Here is an 18,421-nt window from a genome sequence, read left to right on the forward strand (position 1 = left end):
GTAGGTAAGAATGGATAAACCTGTTCGAGTAAGCTAGAATTTGAAAGTACACAACCTGAAAAAATCTGCCCCTTCCTTCAGAGCCTGTCCTCCAACACACACGAACGTGCACATGTGACATGACCAATGAGGGCACGAGATAAGTTTGTGCACGAGATGGAAGGCTGACAGGCAGGTAGGCCATCTAATTATCTGCCGAGGAAGATAATTGGACTTGCTTTTTACAGCGCCACGGCTCCCACAGATGAAATATTTGTATATATTTATTGTCAAAGCATTTCATTTATTCATTGCTATCGGGATGTAAGAGCATTTCCCATGGAATAACAAAAAGTGTTTCTGAAGTGAATTACCTACCCTACCTACCTTTAAGTTAAACTAACATACTATGTTCTTTAAAAACTCTATCACATACAGTATATGTAAAAGCAGATACGGCGCTGGGTAAAAGATAGATATTCTCTCTATATGGCGCTGGGTAAAAGTATATATCTACAGTAAAGACCAATCACCGCCTCCCATTCTAAATGACGTCATGTCCGGGAATAAGTAAAATTACGTTTTATTTAGTAAAGATAAAATAGTTCATGTATTATTTACAAACTATATTATAGTGTTATTTTACAACATCTATATATATTTTTTATAGATAAATCCTATTCATTATGTTACGGACCGGGTGGTTTTACCGTCTCCGGTTATGCTTTTATTTTGAAGGCTGTAGACGGAAGTGATACAAACATGCTTGGATCATGGATGTGTATCATATGAATTGAAAACCGTCGAGTCCCGCATATCTGAGTAGATTCAGTGTAAACAGGAGGAATCTGACAGCAGGTGAGTTAAACTGGATTTCTTCTTAGATTCTTAATCTATATTATCTTTGGTTAATCGTTTTGTTCACGTTCTTTGTAGAGTTACACCACACCGAACGCTATCGATACTTAAGTTCCCTCAATAGGTTGTGCACTTCAGACCTGCCAGCGTTTATAGTAACTTTGCTTACTTTTGAAAACAAGTACTGTTATGATAGTATAGTCTATGGTTATTATGACTCCTGTGAATGAAACCTCTGACAGAATTATTTTCAGACTGTTGTCACTAAACTAAATGCTGTTCTTTAGTGTAAATAGTTTCTGGCATGGCACTGATTTCTTTAGTTCAGCTCAGTTCTAATGATCTTTAGCTAATGGCACTTATATATAAAAAACTAGGCTAAAATATATTTAAAGGAGGTTTCATAGTTCCACATGCTTTTTTATTAATGTTTAAACCGTCTTATAGTTAATGTTTTAAAGTTTCTCTTTTTAAATGGTAAGCTTTCTTTTTTTTTTCATTACACTTTTTTTTCTGTCTTTTTACATTTTATTTTGAAAGCCCTTTAAGCTGTATTAATGGTATGACATGTTGATCTTGTTATTAATATAAAACGTATTAATGACGATTGTGAGTACTATTCTTACATTTGGCAAAACTTGGTCTTCGTAACAACAACTGTAGTTGGTTAGATTAGTATCCTTTTCTTTAAATGTGGTAATCTTTCCATTTACTCTGAACTGATCATACACTTGAGAGGTTGAGCAAGCACCTGCCTTTCCTGCAGAACCTGTTTACTCTCCGGTTAAGTTAAATCACTTCACAGTTATGCAGAAAAGTGGAAACACTGAAACTCGTTTCAAACAGCCTTGTTGAATCTCAATGGTTCTGTTGTGAAATACAATAAAAAGGTGAGGGGGGGTTTCATGTCAACATTAGAGGAAATGACCACTTGATTAAACCATTGAATCACTCAAATCATGCAGGTTTTGCTGGTTAAACACTACAATACTCACTTTTGTCAAAAACATAAAATGAAATACACATGCCTGCTAAGTGTGAGAATTGTAAAAGTTGTGCCACTTTAAACATCAACCACACTGTTGTAATTCACTGTTACCATCTTATGGACATTAAATAGAGTCTCAAGCGGATAAAGATACCCTGTTTTCCATTTATGCTTCTGAGCAACTCAGAATGTATAACAAAACTAAGAAGAAAATGCAGATTAATTTTAAAGAAATACATTTTTGAAGGCACATTTGTTCAAATGAGTAGCTCTAACACTACTGAGATAAATAAATACTTGTTAGCGGGGGAAATCTTCTCTTTAACTGCGACACATCAGCAAAAACGTAAACATGCAGCGATACAATTAGGCATTAATAATAGTAGATATTGTCACATTTTCTTTTATGATGGTTATCAATATGATGAGTATAATTCATTAATTAAGATTTGTTTTTCACTTTTACCTCAGATTGTTTAATAACTGGAATCAAACACTACAACTCTCATACATCTGCTTTAGTTTGGCTTCTTTGATTGCACCCCATCTTCACATCACAGTAACCCCTCTGCCTTTTTTCTCCAGCACAATGTGGTGGTTGCTGTGGTTGCTCGCCGCCTTGCTGGTTCTCTTCTGCTCCCTGGATGTGTGGTACTTCCTCCGGGTCGCTGCTGTGGTCCTGCGAGCCTGGTTCCAGCCTCAAATCCGGGACATCACAGCAGAGCAGACCCTCACAGGCCGGGTCAGCCCCCATGACATCGACATGTGCCACATGAACAATGCACGTTACCTGCGGGAGTGTGACTTTGCCCGCTTCTCCCTCTACATACGTAACGGGGTATTTAAGGGATTGCGAGCACTCAAAGCTTCAATGGTCGTGGGGGCAACCACCATCCGCTACCGAAGGGCTCTGTGTATAGGGGAGGGGTTCGAGCTGAGGAGTCGCATCGTCTCGTGGGATGACAAAGCTTTTTACCTGGAGCAGAGATTTGTGTCCACTAAAGATGGGTTGGTGTGTGCAGTCATGTACTGCAAGCAGAGCATCATACGCAGCAGCCCGGACAAGATCATGCAGCACCTGTGCAAGCGGAAGGTAAGATTTGAATGATTTAACACACATGGGAATTGGACACCTTCTTAAATATTGAAAGACGCTGAGTTCACGGTGTGCTTCTTGCAGGTGGAATGCCCTGAGTTTCCAGAGGACCTCCAACACTGGGTAAATTTCATCTCTGCCAGCAGCCAGGCCCTCAGAGCCGAGAGTGGACTAGAAGAGAAGAGCAAATGAGAAATTGCATGGGCAGCTTTGAGACAGGCTTTTTGTAAGACAGCTAATGTAACATGTCAGGGTTAAAATGAATTTGTCTTTGTTCACATTACATGACCTAAACACACTTGTGCCTTCATATTAAAAAAACAAGCTATGCTTGCAGTTGCACCCAAATACTTACCTATGTCAACACTGGAATAACTAGCATACGAGAGTCTAGAAGCTGAAACTCATGCAGTAATAATAAAATATTATGATTGTATGAAGTTAATTGTAATGTACTTTTACAGCAATAAAACAAATTGCTTTTGAAGCCTTGTTGATATACTGTAATGATTTTATTATTTATATAAAGTGACCTATGGTATTGGAAAAATTAAGAAGTGCTGTTACAAGAAAATTGGACTAACTGTTACATCAGTTATAATATGTCTCTGTAATGGAAAAAACAGGCAGAAATAAACCTTTGAGGAGCACCATTGCATTTGCAGTGTCCAATATTGTGATACATTTTTTAAACGAGGGCAACTTACTTGACATGGAAGTTACTGAAGAAAAAGCATACATTTTCCCAATAATTGTTAACAAAAAAAGTGAACACACTACAATATGAAGAAGTGTGCTCTCGTTCTCCTGTGTAGTGTTAAAAAGAAGAAAGGATAACAAATTCCTTAAGTCAGACGAGGAGACATTTAGAGAGAGGAGACTTGGTGGAAGAAAGTACGATAAAACTAACACTATGAAAGAATATAAATACAGAATATTAATATTAATAGCATACGATGTGGTGTGGTGAAATGGACAAATTAGTTGGGGTTTTCCGAAGACAACTATACAGGAGAACAGGAGGAGAAAAGTACAAGAAAACCGGACAATGTAGGAGTAAAGTAACAACAGAAGATGGCAGTAGTTCACCACTAAGGATGCCTGCTGCTGCTTAAACCAGAGAAGAAGAACTGCACAGCATCTCTGCCTACGTCACACACCCGGAAGTTATGTTCATTCATTCTGCCGGTTGCTGGTTGCTTCAAGTTGTATCGCATCCCATGGTAACACTCTCTTCTGGACGCACGGTACGTTTTAAAGCCATCAAAACACAAGTCTACCATATGTGTGCTTGATGTTTAAATGACGGAAATTAGAAAGTGTTTTTAAAATAAATGCGACTTTACGGGCCAGGAAGTAGCCTATGGTCTCTATTTTTGCAAGGCCATCTACTGACGGTGGCTAGCAGCTAAGCTAACAGATTTGGCTGTCACAGCAGATCCATCTGAACGGAGCTCAAGGTTGTGCTTCTGATTATTGCGACGAGATGCTTCCGTATTTGATGCTATGATATTAAGCCACAGATTAAAAAGGAACCAAGGATCGCTTGTTTTTCTACACATCTGCACTGACATTGATGAGGTCATAGGAGCCTGATTCAATATTTATTGTGGTCGTGAATCTACAAAACCTATAATTCTTGTTATTGTAAGCATTTTGCGGTCATAAACTATGGCATCGCCCTACTACTATAATAATATATACTATAATATGTAACATTTATTTTGCACTTATGCAAGTTTTGATTCTTGTCACTTTGTATTGGTATTATATATCATCACACATATTATACTGTTTTTAGAAAAAAAAAGAAGAGAATTGATATTTAATAACCTGATCCAATTCCTTCCTTATTCGATCACATGTTATATTTTCTATTGCTGACCTAAGCTAGTTATTAAGCTACATTATATTCCTTGGCCAATTCTGCACAAATCTACAAATTGAAAAAACACAATTTAGATATATTGTACGTCTTTTCATACTATGCTATTGTATTAAATGTGCATTTTTGTTTGTTTTATATATTTATTTAGAATTCTGTATCTTTGCAATACATTTTTCTGTCATTGGTGTTACAATGCTAATGTTGTGGACATTATATACCATACAAGTAAATGCTGTGAAAAGCTACTCGGCAGAAACCCTGATTCTATTATGTATCATTTTGTTTTAATATATTACTGATTTGTGAATCATATTCTATATTATATGTATAAAACATCTTTATATTTATAAACAGGAAAACACTAAGTACCTTATCATTAAGAGACTGAGATGCATAGTACCTTATTATTTATTCTATTCTTTGTTAAGTGTTATCTTCCCATTATAACTTCCCAGCTGGCATCAATAAAAGTTAATCTTGTCTTGTTGGGATTGTTGTTCCAGAGAGATGTTGCTGCTGGTGCTGGCCGCCCTCCTCCTGCTCTTCTGCACTCTGGATGTTTGGTATTTCCTGCGGGGGGTCCATGTGTTCATCGAGGCGACGTTCCAACCCAGAGTGAGGGACCTGCTGGCTGAGCAAAGCATCGACGGCATGGTCCTTCCTCATGATTTGGACTACATGGGCCACATGAACAACTCCCGATATCTCAGGGAGTGTGACTTTGCCCGCTTCCACCATTACATGCGAAACGGGCTGTTCATGGCCTCACGCAAACTGGGGGCCAGAATGGTGGTAGGGGCCTCCACCATCCGGTACCGGCGCTCCCTGGCCTTCCGTGAGGCTTTTGAGATTCGGACCAAAATAGTGGGATGGGACGAGAAGGCGTTTTACGTGGAGCAGCGCTTTGTGTCCAAGAGAGATGGCTTCGTCTCTGCCATCATGCTCTGCAGGCAGAACGTGGTGCACTGCAGCCCGGAGAGCATCATCGAGTTTGTCTGCAAAAAGAAGGTGAGAAACAGCTAGAGCTGGAGGAATGTATTGGTATGCCTCGCATAGGGTTGCAACTGACTGTTATTTACATATGCTAATCATTTTGTTCAGTAATCAAAATATGAGAAACCCAAATTGATGAAATTAAGAAGTTGTGTTTTCTCCAAACAACATTTGAAAACAATTTGAAATTACTTAAAGAATCGCTAACTGCCAAAAAATAACCTGTCATTTTCCATCAATTTCCTGATTGATCATAATCTAATCATTTTAGCCTGACCCTAAACCCAAGGTAAATCCTTAAAATGTGTTGTTGTGCAACCAACAGTCCAAAATCACAAGATATTCAGTTCCCTAAAACACAAGACAAAGAAAAACTCAAATCATCAGACTTTTGGGGGATGTTACCATGGGGATGCTTTTTATTTTTCTCTAAAAACTAATTAAAAAATATGAATGTGGCTGCCAATAATTATCTGTCCATAGACTGATTGTTCCAGCTCTAGACTGTGGCTTAATCGTTATGCTAATGTTGTGTTTCTGTGCAGATCGAATGCCCAGTGTTTCCAGAAGAGCTCCAACACTGGATCAGCTTCATCACAGCCAGCAGCCAGGCCCTGAGAGCGGAGAGCGGACTGGAGGAGAAGAACAAGTGAAGCCCCACACCATGTATCATGAGCGTAGCCCCTCATATAATTTGCATTGCACGCACATACAGTATACATACATGCACACACACAGTTGATCATCTTAGAGATTTTATTTGGCCTAAACGACTAAAGTTATCTCTGTTCTGGGTCCATCTTTCCTGCTGTTTATTTTTCTATGATGTGACCGGAACATCTGAACTTATGAAAACTTGAACTGTAAGATATTCCATGTTTTGAAATGCACCATATGCATTGGGATGATATTAAAAGTTCTCCCAGAAAAAAACTAGCTTTATTTATTGCAGCGTATAGACTGGCTTGAGACATCTTCATTCTCATTTGAGCAAAAGTTATCTAACTTCAGATAAGCATGTAGAACTAAATTTAATCTTCCACTGACATAAATGCATGTTTCAAAACAACTAGAGGATTTATTTTGTGCCTGTTTTTTCTTGATTAGCAGTAGTTTACAGTTACAATTGCAGAGAATTATACCTTTTTACAAAAAAAAACATAGGTGTGATGGACTTCTCCATCACCATTTAAGTGATGGACTTGAATGGACGTTATGAACATGTACTGAAAATGGTTTTACTCTTTCCATCAGCACTTTGCACAATGTAACCCGAGGGAGTGGACAACAATTGGAAAGGGAATATTTGACTTTGAAGGATAATTGTAATCAGTACAGTAGAGTTATTTTACTGAATGTATGATACATGCATTTAAAGGGTGGGTCCTTGATTGGAATTGTATAAAACTAGGGGAAATGCTTAAATGGAAATAAGCAGTCATGATATGCAAATGCTAATGGAAAACCTGAAACTTACAAGAAACAAAGATGTTAGGGTAATGCTCGCTTGGCCTTTTAAAATTGGGAACCTTTATTTGACTGAAACTAAGCTTTATTTTGTGACCAAAGTAATGTATTGTTGTGTATGAAGAGGAAACATATTTTTCAAAGATGTATGTCTTACCTGATATTTATGTTGTTGATGCACTGGAAATCCTGCTTAATTTATTTAAGTTTAAAGATATTCATTGCACTTTTATTTTCCACTTATATGATGTATGATCTATTGCAATGGGTTAATGTACCACACTTTATTTATTGTGTTTGTTCATTATTTCAAAGCATTTTAAATAAAAAATGCATTGGAAAAATGTGTGTTACTTTGCTTGCTTTTAAGTGCTTGTTATTCATCAATAACCCAGAGAGATTCATGTACTGTGGTCTGTGGTCCTGCATTGAAGACCAGTATTTGTACCTCACTAAGTATTTACATCTCAATAACGCCACTGGATATGTGTCTTGGAAGAGTAGAGTCAAAGTACTTGCTTCAGGAACTCAACAAAAATAGGTGAATGTTTACCCTACATTGACTTTAGAGGATTGAAAAACCAACAAACATGTTAACCTTTTGTGAAAGTCTGAAGTTTCTGTGTTGGAAGAATTTAAACATTTGTTCAATGTTGGTCAATCTGAATCTTGGTGCCCTGATTCATTACTTTTAAATGAAATTGCATGGATTTTGGCAGTAGTGGGATTTGTACGTTTGTTCATGTAGGGTCATTTATTACACTTTTGAAGTATTTTACTATTATTTACATTTCCAAATGTAGTACTTCACAACTATAGGGAAATAAGGTAATTTTAGTGCATATCATAACTTATTTGGCAACTGATGTTAGCATTTGCAGATGGTTCAAATGATAAGACCTGTACTTACATATTTTTACTACATTTATGTATTGGTTTGGTATATTTATCCATGTATACACCCTGCTGGGAAGAAACTAGCCAAGTATTATGAAAACAAACGGTACTTCCGCGTTCTCAGTACTTGAAATTCACTTCACAATATTTTAGATTAAGTTCCTAGTATTATGTAGAATAGCTCATATTCTGGCTTCACTGCAGCTTTCAAAAATGTTTGACAAATAATTAGCGAAATAAAAGAGAATTGGAAAGTTGTGTCGGCCATGTTAATACAAAAATAAAAACGGTCAGGCTACATTATTTTGAAAATTACGTGTTTTTTAATCAATACGTTTTTTTACTTTAATAAATATTGATAGAAGAAGTAAAAATGAACCAAAAACCTTTAAGAAACTCATGTCGAAAATGAGCACATTTCTTGTTTTTTAAATATTAAATTCCCAGCTGCCATTTCCGGTGACGTGTATCTGGCCACGCCCCGTCCCTCTTTCACTTCCTGTAAACAAAGCAGCAGCTGTCTGTCAGATTCCTGGTTTTTCGGTCATTTTCTACTCCAACTTCAGCGTTTTTCGACGATGGCTCAGGCCGGGGTGGTGCTGGATAAGGATCAGTTTAACTGCTCGATCTGCCTGGACGTGTTGCGGGACCCGGTGACCATCCCCTGCGGACACAGCTACTGCTCCGTCTGTATCAAGAACTACTGGGACCAGGACGACTTCTTGGGGGTCTTCGTCTGCCCTCAATGCAGACACAACTTCAACCCGAGGCCGGTGCTCGCCAGGAACACCATGTTGGCCGACGTGGTGGAGAAATTCAAAAAGACTGGGCTACAAGACACCACCAACACGACGACATTTGTAAATCATAGTTTCGCTGAGGCGGACGATGTGGAGTGCGACGTGTGTACAGGCAGGAAAAACAAAGCGGTGAAGTCCTGTCTGGTGTGTTTGGCCTCTTATTGCGACCTCCACCTGCAGCCCCACTACGACTCCGCTGCTTTCAAGAAACACAAGCTGGTTTCGGCCTCCAAAAAGCTCCAGGAGACGATCTGTAGCCGCCACGACAAGCTGCTGGAGGTGTACTGCCGCACAGACAAGCAGTGCATCTGTTACCTGTGTCTGACGGACGAGCACAAGGGCCACGACACGGTGCTGGCTGAGACCGAGACACTACAGAAGCAGGTCAGTCATTTAATCAGGGCTGTGATTGATTCATGTTGGTGATCAGTGACAGTACAGTGCCTCTTTGTTTAATACATGCCTGGTCTGATGTGATCTACTTGTAAAATGTACTTTCTGTTTTTACAAATGCTAACTATTTTTGCCTATTCAATTTATTATTTAAAACCTATTGTCTTTTTCTAGGAATAAACATATTCAATATAAGCACGGACAATTGAACACAATGTACAAACTCAACACACATTGGTTCAACAATAAAGAAAACGATTATCCTATTGTTTTATTTTGATAACATCTAGTCTCTTTTTCCAGGAATGAACATTTTCAATATAAGTATCGACAATTGTACAAACTCAACTCAATTGGTTCAACGTTAAAGAAAGCAAATGTCATAAAAAATGTTAGCTGAAATGTTATAGCCTCAACTCTTAAAAACGATTTGTTATGTTCATTTCATTTTAAAACATTTTGTTATGTGTTCAGTTGTTTTTTCTATCTGTTCTTAGGTGGTGGGGATTAATAAAAAGCAGTGAAAGGGCCTGTTTTTCCTTTTCTTAAATCTGGTTTGATAGTCTGTTAAAGCATGAAAATAACCCTTAACTTCTGTCTTAACAAATTGCAAAAAAACGTTGTTATTTCAGATTTTGTATAATGTGACCCGATTGAGCGGAAACTATGAAACCACCCTCTTTGATTTTCAATTTGTAACCCTGTTCCACACATCTTAAACATGTTAATCAAATCCTATATTAAACAAACTCTTTTCCATAATATCTTTCCTCAGAGGGAGCTTGGTGACATGAAGCAGAGCTCTCAGCTGAAAATCCTTCAAAGGGAAAGGGGAGTCCAGGAGATCAGACAAGCCATTTTCTCTCTCAATGTAAGTTTCTTCTGACATGTTAATACAGCACGTCGCATGTCTTGCCTCTGAATGATGTAAAGAGGTCATCATTTGACATTTTAGACGATGACTTCTACATGTGTCCTTGTGTTTCCCCTCCAGCGCTCTGCTCGAGCAGCAGCTGAGGAGAGTGACGCTGTCTTCACTGAACTGATCCGATCCATGGAGCTGAAGCGTTTCGAGGTGAGAGAGCTGATCAAAGCGCAGGAGAAGACGGCCGTCAGTCAGGCGGAGCAGCTGCTGGACAAGATCCAGAAAGAGATCGCTGAGCTGAAGAAGAACGAGGCTGAAATGGACAAACTCTCCCACTCCGAGGACCACGTGCATTTCCTTCAGGTAACTAAACTCAGAGTGATAACATTAATATTTAGAGTTTTTTGATTTTCTTGTACCTATACTTTTACTTCACTATCTTTCAGAGGGAAACGTTGAACTCAATTCTACAACATCATCAGAAGTTACTTTTTCCAAGCACAAAAACATTTTTTATCTAGTTTTTTAAAAAGTAAATAATGTGGTATCCACATTAACTTTTTAAAAGTATTTTCTAAAAGTAATACTAGTGCAGCAAACTGCTCATCTTTTCCTTGTTACAAGCACTCTTTTGTAAAACCTTTTTAAACAAGTTGATTTAAAAACAAAAATACTTTGACTACAAAAAACGATCACTTGTTTTAAGAAGATGTGTGTTACAGAACTCTATAACATATATTATAACAACAATCAAGTTACTATTTTTTGCATAATAAGTACTTTTACTGTTGATATACTGTAGCTAAAAATACTTTTACTTAAGAAGAATTTTGAAAGCAGGACTTTTACTTTGGAGTACAAAAGTAAAAGTGTGTTATTGCTATTTTTACTTAAGTTTATAATCAAGGATACTCAAACTCTTTGTGTGTGGGTCTTTGTGTTTCAGAGTTGTCAGTCTCTCCACGCTCCACCTGTGCTGTCAGATTTGCCTTCGGTCACCATTGACCCCAACCTCACCTTCGGCCCTGTGATGACAGCAGTGTCTGATTTTAAAGGGCTGCTGCAGGAGGTCTGCCAGGGAGGATTTGTCTGCATCTACGAGAAAGGTAGATACAAAGTGTCATTATCAAAGGTCTGTCTGACACAAATGATTCCATCAACTCTGGTTACATTGTTTTCTCTTTTCTGTAGTGAGAGAGATAGTGATCGTAAGTCCTCAAGATCCTGCTGTCCCGCTGGAAACAACGCAGTCCAGTGATGGAGAGCCAGCAGTACAAATGGAAGCAGCACAAGGTGAGTCAATGAAACTCTTTATGCTCGTCTTTACACTTTCAATTACATTTGTTTTAAAGGTGTTAAAACTGCCCACGGAAGCTGTGAAGTACAGACAATAATCTAATATAATAACCAATAAATGTATGCACTTTTCAAATTGTAATGTAATATCTGTTTTTTGCAATGTTATCTCATAATGCATATTTTCTTTATGTTTTGCAGTATTATAATAATATAATAGTATATTAAAGTAATATGCTTGAATTGAACCTGTCGAAAGCTGCATATTTCCTGCTTGCTTGTGCTTTCCATTCTAAAAACCCCTTACTCGACTTGTTTATTTATAGTAGAGTTTGCTGAGCCAGCTTAAGAAAAGAGATGACAGCGCTGCAGAACCTCACAGTTCTGACAGCTGCGACTCAGTAACAGCGTTTCTTCTCTTTGTGCTCGCAGTGACACCGGGCCTCGACCAAAGTCCCTTGAACCATCTGAACCCTTTCCTCTATCCTGGATCTGCTGCGCCCACATTTGCCTTCTCACCATTTGGTAAATACAGCCGATATCAATGATGAAATATATTTCAACATTAGGCAGTGTGCAAATCCCAGTTTACACTAGCAAACCAAATGTATGACAAATGTTTAATGTAAGTGACAGAAAGAAAGAAAGACACACATTTAGTTAATGTAACATATGTTCCTTTACTTAAGTAGAACTACATTATTATTAACAGAACATGCAAGGTAGCATCAAAAGTAAAAAGTACCCACATAATGTACCTGGTCATTTGGTGAATTGTAGATATTTACATCTTTGAATTAAAAATCTAAGCAAAGTATATTAAAAAAACCTATATACTTATACATTTGATCATTTCAGGTTATTTAAATAAATAAATATTACATTGCATCTTGCTTGAAAAATAAATCTAAATATGATTGGTTGCTACTACACAGCACAGATCTAGGCCAGGGACATTTATGCTGTGATTTCTGAATTGTTCGGTCACCTCAGGGTGCTGCAAAATGATAATTCCTGTTGTATCTTCTCAGGCTCAAAACTGTCCACAGGATCCAGACCGAGACACCTTCAGCGACGAAGCCACCCCAGGAGGAAATAGACTTTAAGTGGACTTTCCAAAATTCCAAATGCAGATACACGGACTGATTTTCATTGTACCTTAATGATATGCTATCACAGATCTGTACTGTATTGTACATTTAATAATCAATTTCACTTTTGACTTTTAATTAATTTGTTGTGGTTTCACCTATCAGCTCTACATCTTTCAGTATATTGCCGATAGGAATGAGATGAGGACAGTGTTTATATCCACAGAAGAACAAATACATAATGCTTAAAGTATTAAGCAACACAAAGCAGGACTGACTTTTTATTTCAGTGTTTAAATGGAAATTGCCTTGAAATGATTAGTTTACCAATCTTACCGAACTGTAATCGTTTAATAATGTTGTGCTTTTATAATAACTTTTCATTTTTTAACTAAAACTGTGAAAACACTATTTTTGCTTTACAGAAACGTGTATAAATATATTATGTTTTGTGAAATGCTGTCATTAAAAAACAACAACACTCTTATACAAACTGGTGTTTTTTATTTGCATGGACGTTTCCTTGTACTTTAAACAAATACGGGCTCAAGGTTTCCGAGGTACAAGTAGAATAACCGGTTGAGTGTACACAAGCAGCCCTTTTGTGTTCATGTCAGATAACATTCAGGCAAGTGCATCTGTGACTTGTGTTTTTCAATAAGGAAAGGCAATTCTATAAAAGGCTGTTTTGTGCAGGTTGCGTTATGGGACAGCCCATTTGCTGCTTCCTTGGCTGTGATTGGCTGCTTCCGGGTATAGCAGGTGACACAACCAGCGGTAATCAGCACACACTTTTGAGGCACGCCCATCTTTGTCCCTCTCAGTTTCGGCTGGGAGTGTTTGGGAAATGGCAGCAACAACTATTTCTATTGAACAGGACCAGTTCTGTTGTTCAGTGTGCCTGGAGGTCTTAAGAGATCCCGTGACTATCCCATGCGGACACAGCTACTGCTTGGACTGCATCGAGGACTACTGGAACAGGGTCAAGCAGAAAGGCCAGTATAGCTGCCCTCAGTGCCGACAGGTGTTCAACCCCAGACCGCTGCTGAGCAGGAACACAGTCCTGGGGGAAGTGGTGGAAACTTTTCTCAAATCTGGGGCTCGACAGTTTTCCTCAAAACCCGAGGAAGTGCCATGCAGTGTGTGCACAGTGAGGAGGAAAAGAGCTGTTAAATCCTGCCTTGTGTGCTCCGAGTCTTACTGTGCGGCTCACTCCAGGGTCCATGAGGAGAGGTTTCATGGGAAGGCCCACAGGTTGGTCCCTGCTGTGGACCAGCTGAAGGAGAAGCTGTGTCAACATCACGATAAACCACTGAAGCTGTACTGTCGCACCGACCAGCAGAGTGTGTGTTCCCAGTGTGTGAGAGAGAGACACAAGGGCCATGACGCAGTCTCACTGGTGGATGAGAGAGCAACGCAACAGGTCACTTTCAGTATTTCTTAATGCAGAAATTAAATCACTCATTGTTATTTTGGAGAGTTTTCATGTTTCACACCGTGATTACAAAAACAAATTTTGTGCTTTTAAGATGACATAAATGACATATTCTTAGTTTTTGCAACAACATTCAGACGTGCTTTATCAGAATGCATTTGATTTTAAAGTGTACTCTTTCATCTGTGATGTTTTCTTTTGTTCCGGAAGAGCTTTGTGAAGTCTTGGAAAATAACCCGCATTATCACTATTGCCCCATCAGGGTTACTTAGCTCAGGTGCATGCTGGTTATGTGGGATTGACAGTGTAGTATTACAAGTTTTACGATATTTTACTTTTAAAAAATACAACAGTGTATAAATCATTATGTGAAAGCAGAAATTACGTATAATATATTGTTCGATTATAGTTATTCATGCATTAATCTGTACATCTTAAGTTATAAATAAATTAGTAAAATAAATGTAGTTTGAAGTTGAAGTACAATATGTACCTGTGATAAAGGAGTGGAGTAAAAGAAAAATACTCAAAATTCTCAGATAAAGTACAGGTTTCTCAAAATGATGCTGAACAGCACACGAGTAACTCTACTTCCACCAGTGGGAATTGATGCTAGAGATCAGAAGGAGTCTGATAATGTAATATGGAGGGAGTTAGCTGTGGGCTAAAACTCGAGCCCCATTTTTTATCTTACACCATACTGTATGTGTTCAGATTTTACTGAGTTATGACATTGTGACCTAAATCCTTTGGAAGAGCCAGAGAACCCTTAAAAAAATGCTGTACCAAAAAAGTAGGGTAACTAATAATGATTATCTTTGGGGTTATGAAACATTGTCCCATAAGTATCTTATAGGCTGGTGTGAAGGCTTCACAAATCTAAACATTTTAAACATGGGAGTAAAATGTGCCCTGGTCCTTCAGCCATATCTTGTGCTCAGATGATAGTGTAAAAAAGTTGAGGTTATTAGACCAAAGGCCATACAGCGCAATTTAATCCTTTTGATTGTAATATCCAAAATGTCCATCTTGAAAATCAACTGTGAGCAGAAGCAGCCTGAGGGACTGAACTGTCTGATATTTAATCTCTTAGAAAAAACTCCAAGAAGCCTCTTTGAAGTCTGTGCAAAAATTGAAAGACACGGAGAAGGAGCTCAGATATGTTGTCAGATATATCAAGGTCAGTGCATTTCCAATACAGGAGTTTAAAATGTGTTACATACATACTTCCTACACTTAAAGTATGTACCCTGACAGCACTCCACAGAGGCAGCGGTGGAGGAGAGCGAGAGGGTTTTCTCCAGGCTGATCCGCTCCATAGAGAAACAGAGCAGTGAGGTGAAGGAGGTGCTGATGGTCCAGGAGAGAGCAGCTGTCAGTCAGGCTGAGGAGCTGCTGGAGAAAATACAGAGAGAGATCCTGGAGCTCCGGAGGGCCGGGGCCGAGCTCGAGAGGATTTCTCAAACTGAGGACCACACCGGCTTCCTTCAGGTACAAAACAAAACATAACTCGGCCAATTATGTGTGACAAGGCCACCAACCATGTTGTTATCACATTTACAAAGTGGTGGAAAGAAGCAAAGTGCATTACTCAAGTGAAGGTACTTTGAGGTTACTCAAGTATTTCTATATTCTGCTACTTTAGTTATATACTTCTTCTCCACATTTCAGTGACAGAAATTGTAATTTTGACTTCAAATACGGAATATGAAATATCAACAATAAAATATTTTGACTTTAATTTGTTGTTAATTTGATTAGCTGTAAAAGCGCTTGATAAATAAAATATATTATTATTATGAAAAACAACAATAATATTCTATTATTATTCATAATGTATTATAGATGAACATGTCTTTTCAGAGCAAGAGTTATAAATCAGAGAGGAGGATTTACCCATCATCCGCCCAATTCTTGTTTATAAAAAGAAAAACTCACTTTGACTATGATTCAGTTAGAAGTGATTAAAATGTTTAAATTTTATTTTGGTCAAGTCCCTTACATCTCAATGAAAACGCATACAAATAATGAAACAATAATGTAATATTCACTAGATTTGAATTGGAGTGTTACCCACAAAGTCACTCCTTCCTGTTAGTCGGTGTTGTTGCATTTGCATTCAGATACTGTCCTGTAATTTGGTTGTGCTGCTTGTCACCGCAGAAGTGCAAGTCTCTTCATTTCCCTACAAAGACTGTGGAGATGCCCAGCACTGATGCTCTTCAATATATGATGTATAAAACCCTGAGGGGAGCCCTGCCCAATCTCAAAGACAGTCTGGATGAAACACTTGAAAGAGAATTCAACAGGATCTCTGATAAAGGTGCAGTGCCCTTTTTACAACTGATTCATATAAAAATGATTATTTGTTCAACAATTCTCACTATTTCTGTTTGTCTTCGTTTCTAGTAATGTCACTGAAGGAACCCAGCAATACAAGTGTATCTGAAAAAACCAAAGGTAGGTGAGTTTCTGTCAAATGATACTTTAGCAAACTAAACTGTAGAAAGGACAGGTCTGTAAATATAAGGAATGGGTTATGTGAGCTTGATACCATGTGTGCAACCATCATGTGCAAATTAAGATCCCTTTAAACCAGATTTCTGTTTGAAATTAGTTGTATTTTAACATCTAACAAAAGTCAGCAAGACTCCTAACTAGTCACTTTGGCTTAATCTTACCATCAAAGTAATCTCAATTACATTGAATCAAATCTGTTTTTAATGTTCATCATCTGTCTAACAGCAAAAGACACGGAGATACCATACAACTCCGAACCGAAGACAAGAGCTGATTTTCTACATTGTGAGTACCATTGTTTGATAAACCCTATTACAGTCGAATTGTATTCCTTCTTATTCCATTGCAATATAAACACTGTTATATTTTAAATTATTTTAAATATTTTTCTATTTCTATACCTGTGTTTTTAATTGTTTTATTTGTATGTATACACCAAGTCAAATTCCTCGTACGTGTAAACCTACCTGGTAATAAACCTGTTTCTGATTCTGATAGTGACTCTTTATGAAAGCTGTGACTTAAAGTTTGCATTGTGCATTCACTGATTTCCAGATCACCACGATATCGTCCTGGACCCGAACACAGCCAACCCTTATCTGAGCCTCTCTGACGGTCGCAGAGGGGCGACCACGCGCTCGGAGCCCCAGCCCTACCCGGACCACCCGCAGCGCTTCAGCAGCTGGGCCCAGGTGCTGTGCAGAGCTGGGATGGCTGGGCGCTGCTACTGGGAGGTGGAGTGGGCCGGGGAGGGAGGGGTTTCCATCGGGGTCTGCTACAAAAACATGGGCAGGAGTGGAGCAGGGAGCGACTGCAAGCTTGGACACAACTCCAAATCCTGGAGCCTGGACTGCACCAACTCGGTCTGTTCCTTTCTGCACAACAAGGAGAGAGTGGGCGTCCCCACCCCCTGCTCCAGCAGGATAGGAGTGTTTCTGGACTTCAGGGGCGGGACTTTGTCTTTCTATAATGTGTCTGATACACTGGTTCTCCTCCATAAGGTCAAGACTACGTTCACCCAGCCCGTTTACCCAGGTTTTTGGGTGGGTTTAAGCTCCACTTTAAGGCTGTGCTCTCTTTAGTTGTAAAGATGACTGCACTCTTTGACGTTTTAGAAAGTAAGCTTGTCTGCACGTGGCTCAAAGTATTTACTTTTGAGACGGTGGTGTGTGCTCAAAACTTTGGTGACGCTTAAATCAGCAAAAGCAACACCTATACTGAGGTGTATATTTCAAACAGGTTCATGATTATATATTGATATTTATTGTGCTTGAATATATTTAATTTGAAATGAACAATATATTTTATTTAAAATCCATAATAAAGCATTTATTGCCATGTTAGTCCAAAGTCTGTGAATATCTTTATATTTAAAGGATGTCATCACCCCTCATAATTTGAAGCAAATTGTTTTTACCTGCTGGAGAAAAGAAAATATACTAATTTTCATAACACTATTCATATAATATAGAAAAAGTATGGTATGTGTAAAATATCATGAACAGGGTTTTAGATGTATAGTATGTCAGAAATGTCATGGAAAATCATAATACAGGATGACAAAGTAAGTGTGCTGGAAAGATCATGATATATATTAAAAACACAAAAAAATTCAACGCGCTCCACGCTCACATTATGCTGGGCCCACGTGCCTTAGCACCGCTGCTATGACTCCATCCTTGGGGAAACACTACTGTGTGTGTGTGTGTGTGTGTTTATATATATATACACAGTCTATAAAGTCTTAACGTAAACTAAAAATATTTACTTCATTATCTAGTGTTCAGCTTTGATCCAAAAAAATGCATCTTTCATGCACAGTGAAAAGGCTCAAGGCTATATATATATATATATA

General features: G+C 38.3%; 5 protein-coding genes across 5 annotated transcripts in view; all 5 read left to right on the forward strand.

The window, feature by feature from the left end:
* The first annotated feature begins 702 nt into the window (after window positions 1-702).
* On the forward strand, window positions 703-3,408 carry LOC104956510 (protein THEM6-like). The gene is made up of 3 exons (XM_010784000.1): window positions 703-837; window positions 2,411-2,918; window positions 3,006-3,408. The coding sequence occupies exons 2-3, from the start codon at window positions 2,415-2,417 to the stop codon at window positions 3,111-3,113; spliced, it is 612 nt and encodes a 203-aa protein (XP_010782302.1). The 5' UTR covers window positions 703-837; window positions 2,411-2,414; the 3' UTR covers window positions 3,114-3,408.
* A 655-nt stretch (window positions 3,409-4,063) lies between these two features.
* On the forward strand, window positions 4,064-7,924 carry LOC104956511 (protein THEM6-like). The gene is made up of 3 exons (XM_010784001.1): window positions 4,064-4,168; window positions 5,313-5,817; window positions 6,348-7,924. The coding sequence occupies exons 2-3, from the start codon at window positions 5,317-5,319 to the stop codon at window positions 6,453-6,455; spliced, it is 609 nt and encodes a 202-aa protein (XP_010782303.1). The 5' UTR covers window positions 4,064-4,168; window positions 5,313-5,316; the 3' UTR covers window positions 6,456-7,924.
* A 719-nt stretch (window positions 7,925-8,643) lies between these two features.
* On the forward strand, window positions 8,644-13,104 carry ftr67 (finTRIM family, member 67). Its single transcript, XM_010784004.1, has 7 exons — window positions 8,644-9,350; window positions 10,135-10,230; window positions 10,354-10,587; window positions 11,171-11,330; window positions 11,416-11,517; window positions 11,953-12,045; window positions 12,552-13,104. Exons 1-7 carry the CDS (start codon window positions 8,745-8,747, stop codon window positions 12,617-12,619), a joined length of 1,359 nt encoding a protein of 452 aa, XP_010782306.1. The 5' UTR covers window positions 8,644-8,744; the 3' UTR covers window positions 12,620-13,104.
* Window positions 13,105-13,165: 61 nt separating this feature from the next.
* LOC104956512 (E3 ubiquitin/ISG15 ligase TRIM25-like) lies at window positions 13,166-18,190 on the forward strand. The gene is made up of 7 exons (XM_010784002.1): window positions 13,166-14,034; window positions 15,140-15,226; window positions 15,304-15,537; window positions 16,210-16,369; window positions 16,456-16,506; window positions 16,792-16,851; window positions 17,122-18,190. The coding sequence occupies exons 1-7, from the start codon at window positions 13,459-13,461 to the stop codon at window positions 17,646-17,648; spliced, it is 1,695 nt and encodes a 564-aa protein (XP_010782304.1). The 5' UTR covers window positions 13,166-13,458; the 3' UTR covers window positions 17,649-18,190.
* Window positions 18,098-18,421, forward strand: part of LOC104956551 (anaphase-promoting complex subunit 5-like) — a 4,464-nt gene continuing 4,140 nt past the window's right edge. The window contains exon 1 of the mRNA XM_010784047.1: window positions 18,098-18,130. Coding sequence (XP_010782349.1) covers window positions 18,098-18,130 — 33 coding nt within the window. The remainder of the gene's footprint in view (window positions 18,131-18,421) is intronic.

Source organism: Notothenia coriiceps, unplaced genomic scaffold, assembly GCF_000735185.1.
Source record: "Notothenia coriiceps isolate Sejong01 unplaced genomic scaffold, NC01 NC01_scaffold00026098, whole genome shotgun sequence".
In the NCBI taxonomy this organism is placed as follows: domain Eukaryota; kingdom Metazoa; phylum Chordata; class Actinopteri; order Perciformes; family Nototheniidae; genus Notothenia; species Notothenia coriiceps.

What these genes read in the sequence shown, in the direction of transcription:
- LOC104956512 (XM_010784002.1), top strand. Translation starts at nt 13,459, where the DNA reads ATGGCAGCAACAACTATTTCTATTGAACAGGACCAGTTCTGTTGTTCA. An exon ending in ATGAGAGAGCAACGCAACAG is followed by an intron (nt 14,035 to 15,139) that starts GTCACTTTCAGT and finishes TTAATCTCTTAG; the next exon opens with AAAAAACTCCAAGAAGCCTC. An exon ending in AAGAGCTGATTTTCTACATT is followed by an intron (nt 16,852 to 17,121) that starts GTGAGTACCATT and finishes ACTGATTTCCAG; the next exon opens with ATCACCACGATATCGTCCTG.
- ftr67 (XM_010784004.1), top strand. Translation starts at nt 8,745, where the DNA reads ATGGCTCAGGCCGGGGTGGTGCTGGATAAGGATCAGTTTAACTGCTCG. An exon ending in CCGAGACACTACAGAAGCAG is followed by an intron (nt 9,351 to 10,134) that starts GTCAGTCATTTA and finishes ATCTTTCCTCAG; the next exon opens with AGGGAGCTTGGTGACATGAA. An exon ending in ACCACGTGCATTTCCTTCAG is followed by an intron (nt 10,588 to 11,170) that starts GTAACTAAACTC and finishes TTTGTGTTTCAG; the next exon opens with AGTTGTCAGTCTCTCCACGC.
- LOC104956511 (XM_010784001.1), top strand. Translation starts at nt 5,317, where the DNA reads ATGTTGCTGCTGGTGCTGGCCGCCCTCCTCCTGCTCTTCTGCACTCTG. An exon ending in AGTTTGTCTGCAAAAAGAAG is followed by an intron (nt 5,818 to 6,347) that starts GTGAGAAACAGC and finishes GTTTCTGTGCAG; the next exon opens with ATCGAATGCCCAGTGTTTCC.
- LOC104956510 (XM_010784000.1), top strand. Translation starts at nt 2,415, where the DNA reads ATGTGGTGGTTGCTGTGGTTGCTCGCCGCCTTGCTGGTTCTCTTCTGC. An exon ending in AGCACCTGTGCAAGCGGAAG is followed by an intron (nt 2,919 to 3,005) that starts GTAAGATTTGAA and finishes TGCTTCTTGCAG; the next exon opens with GTGGAATGCCCTGAGTTTCC.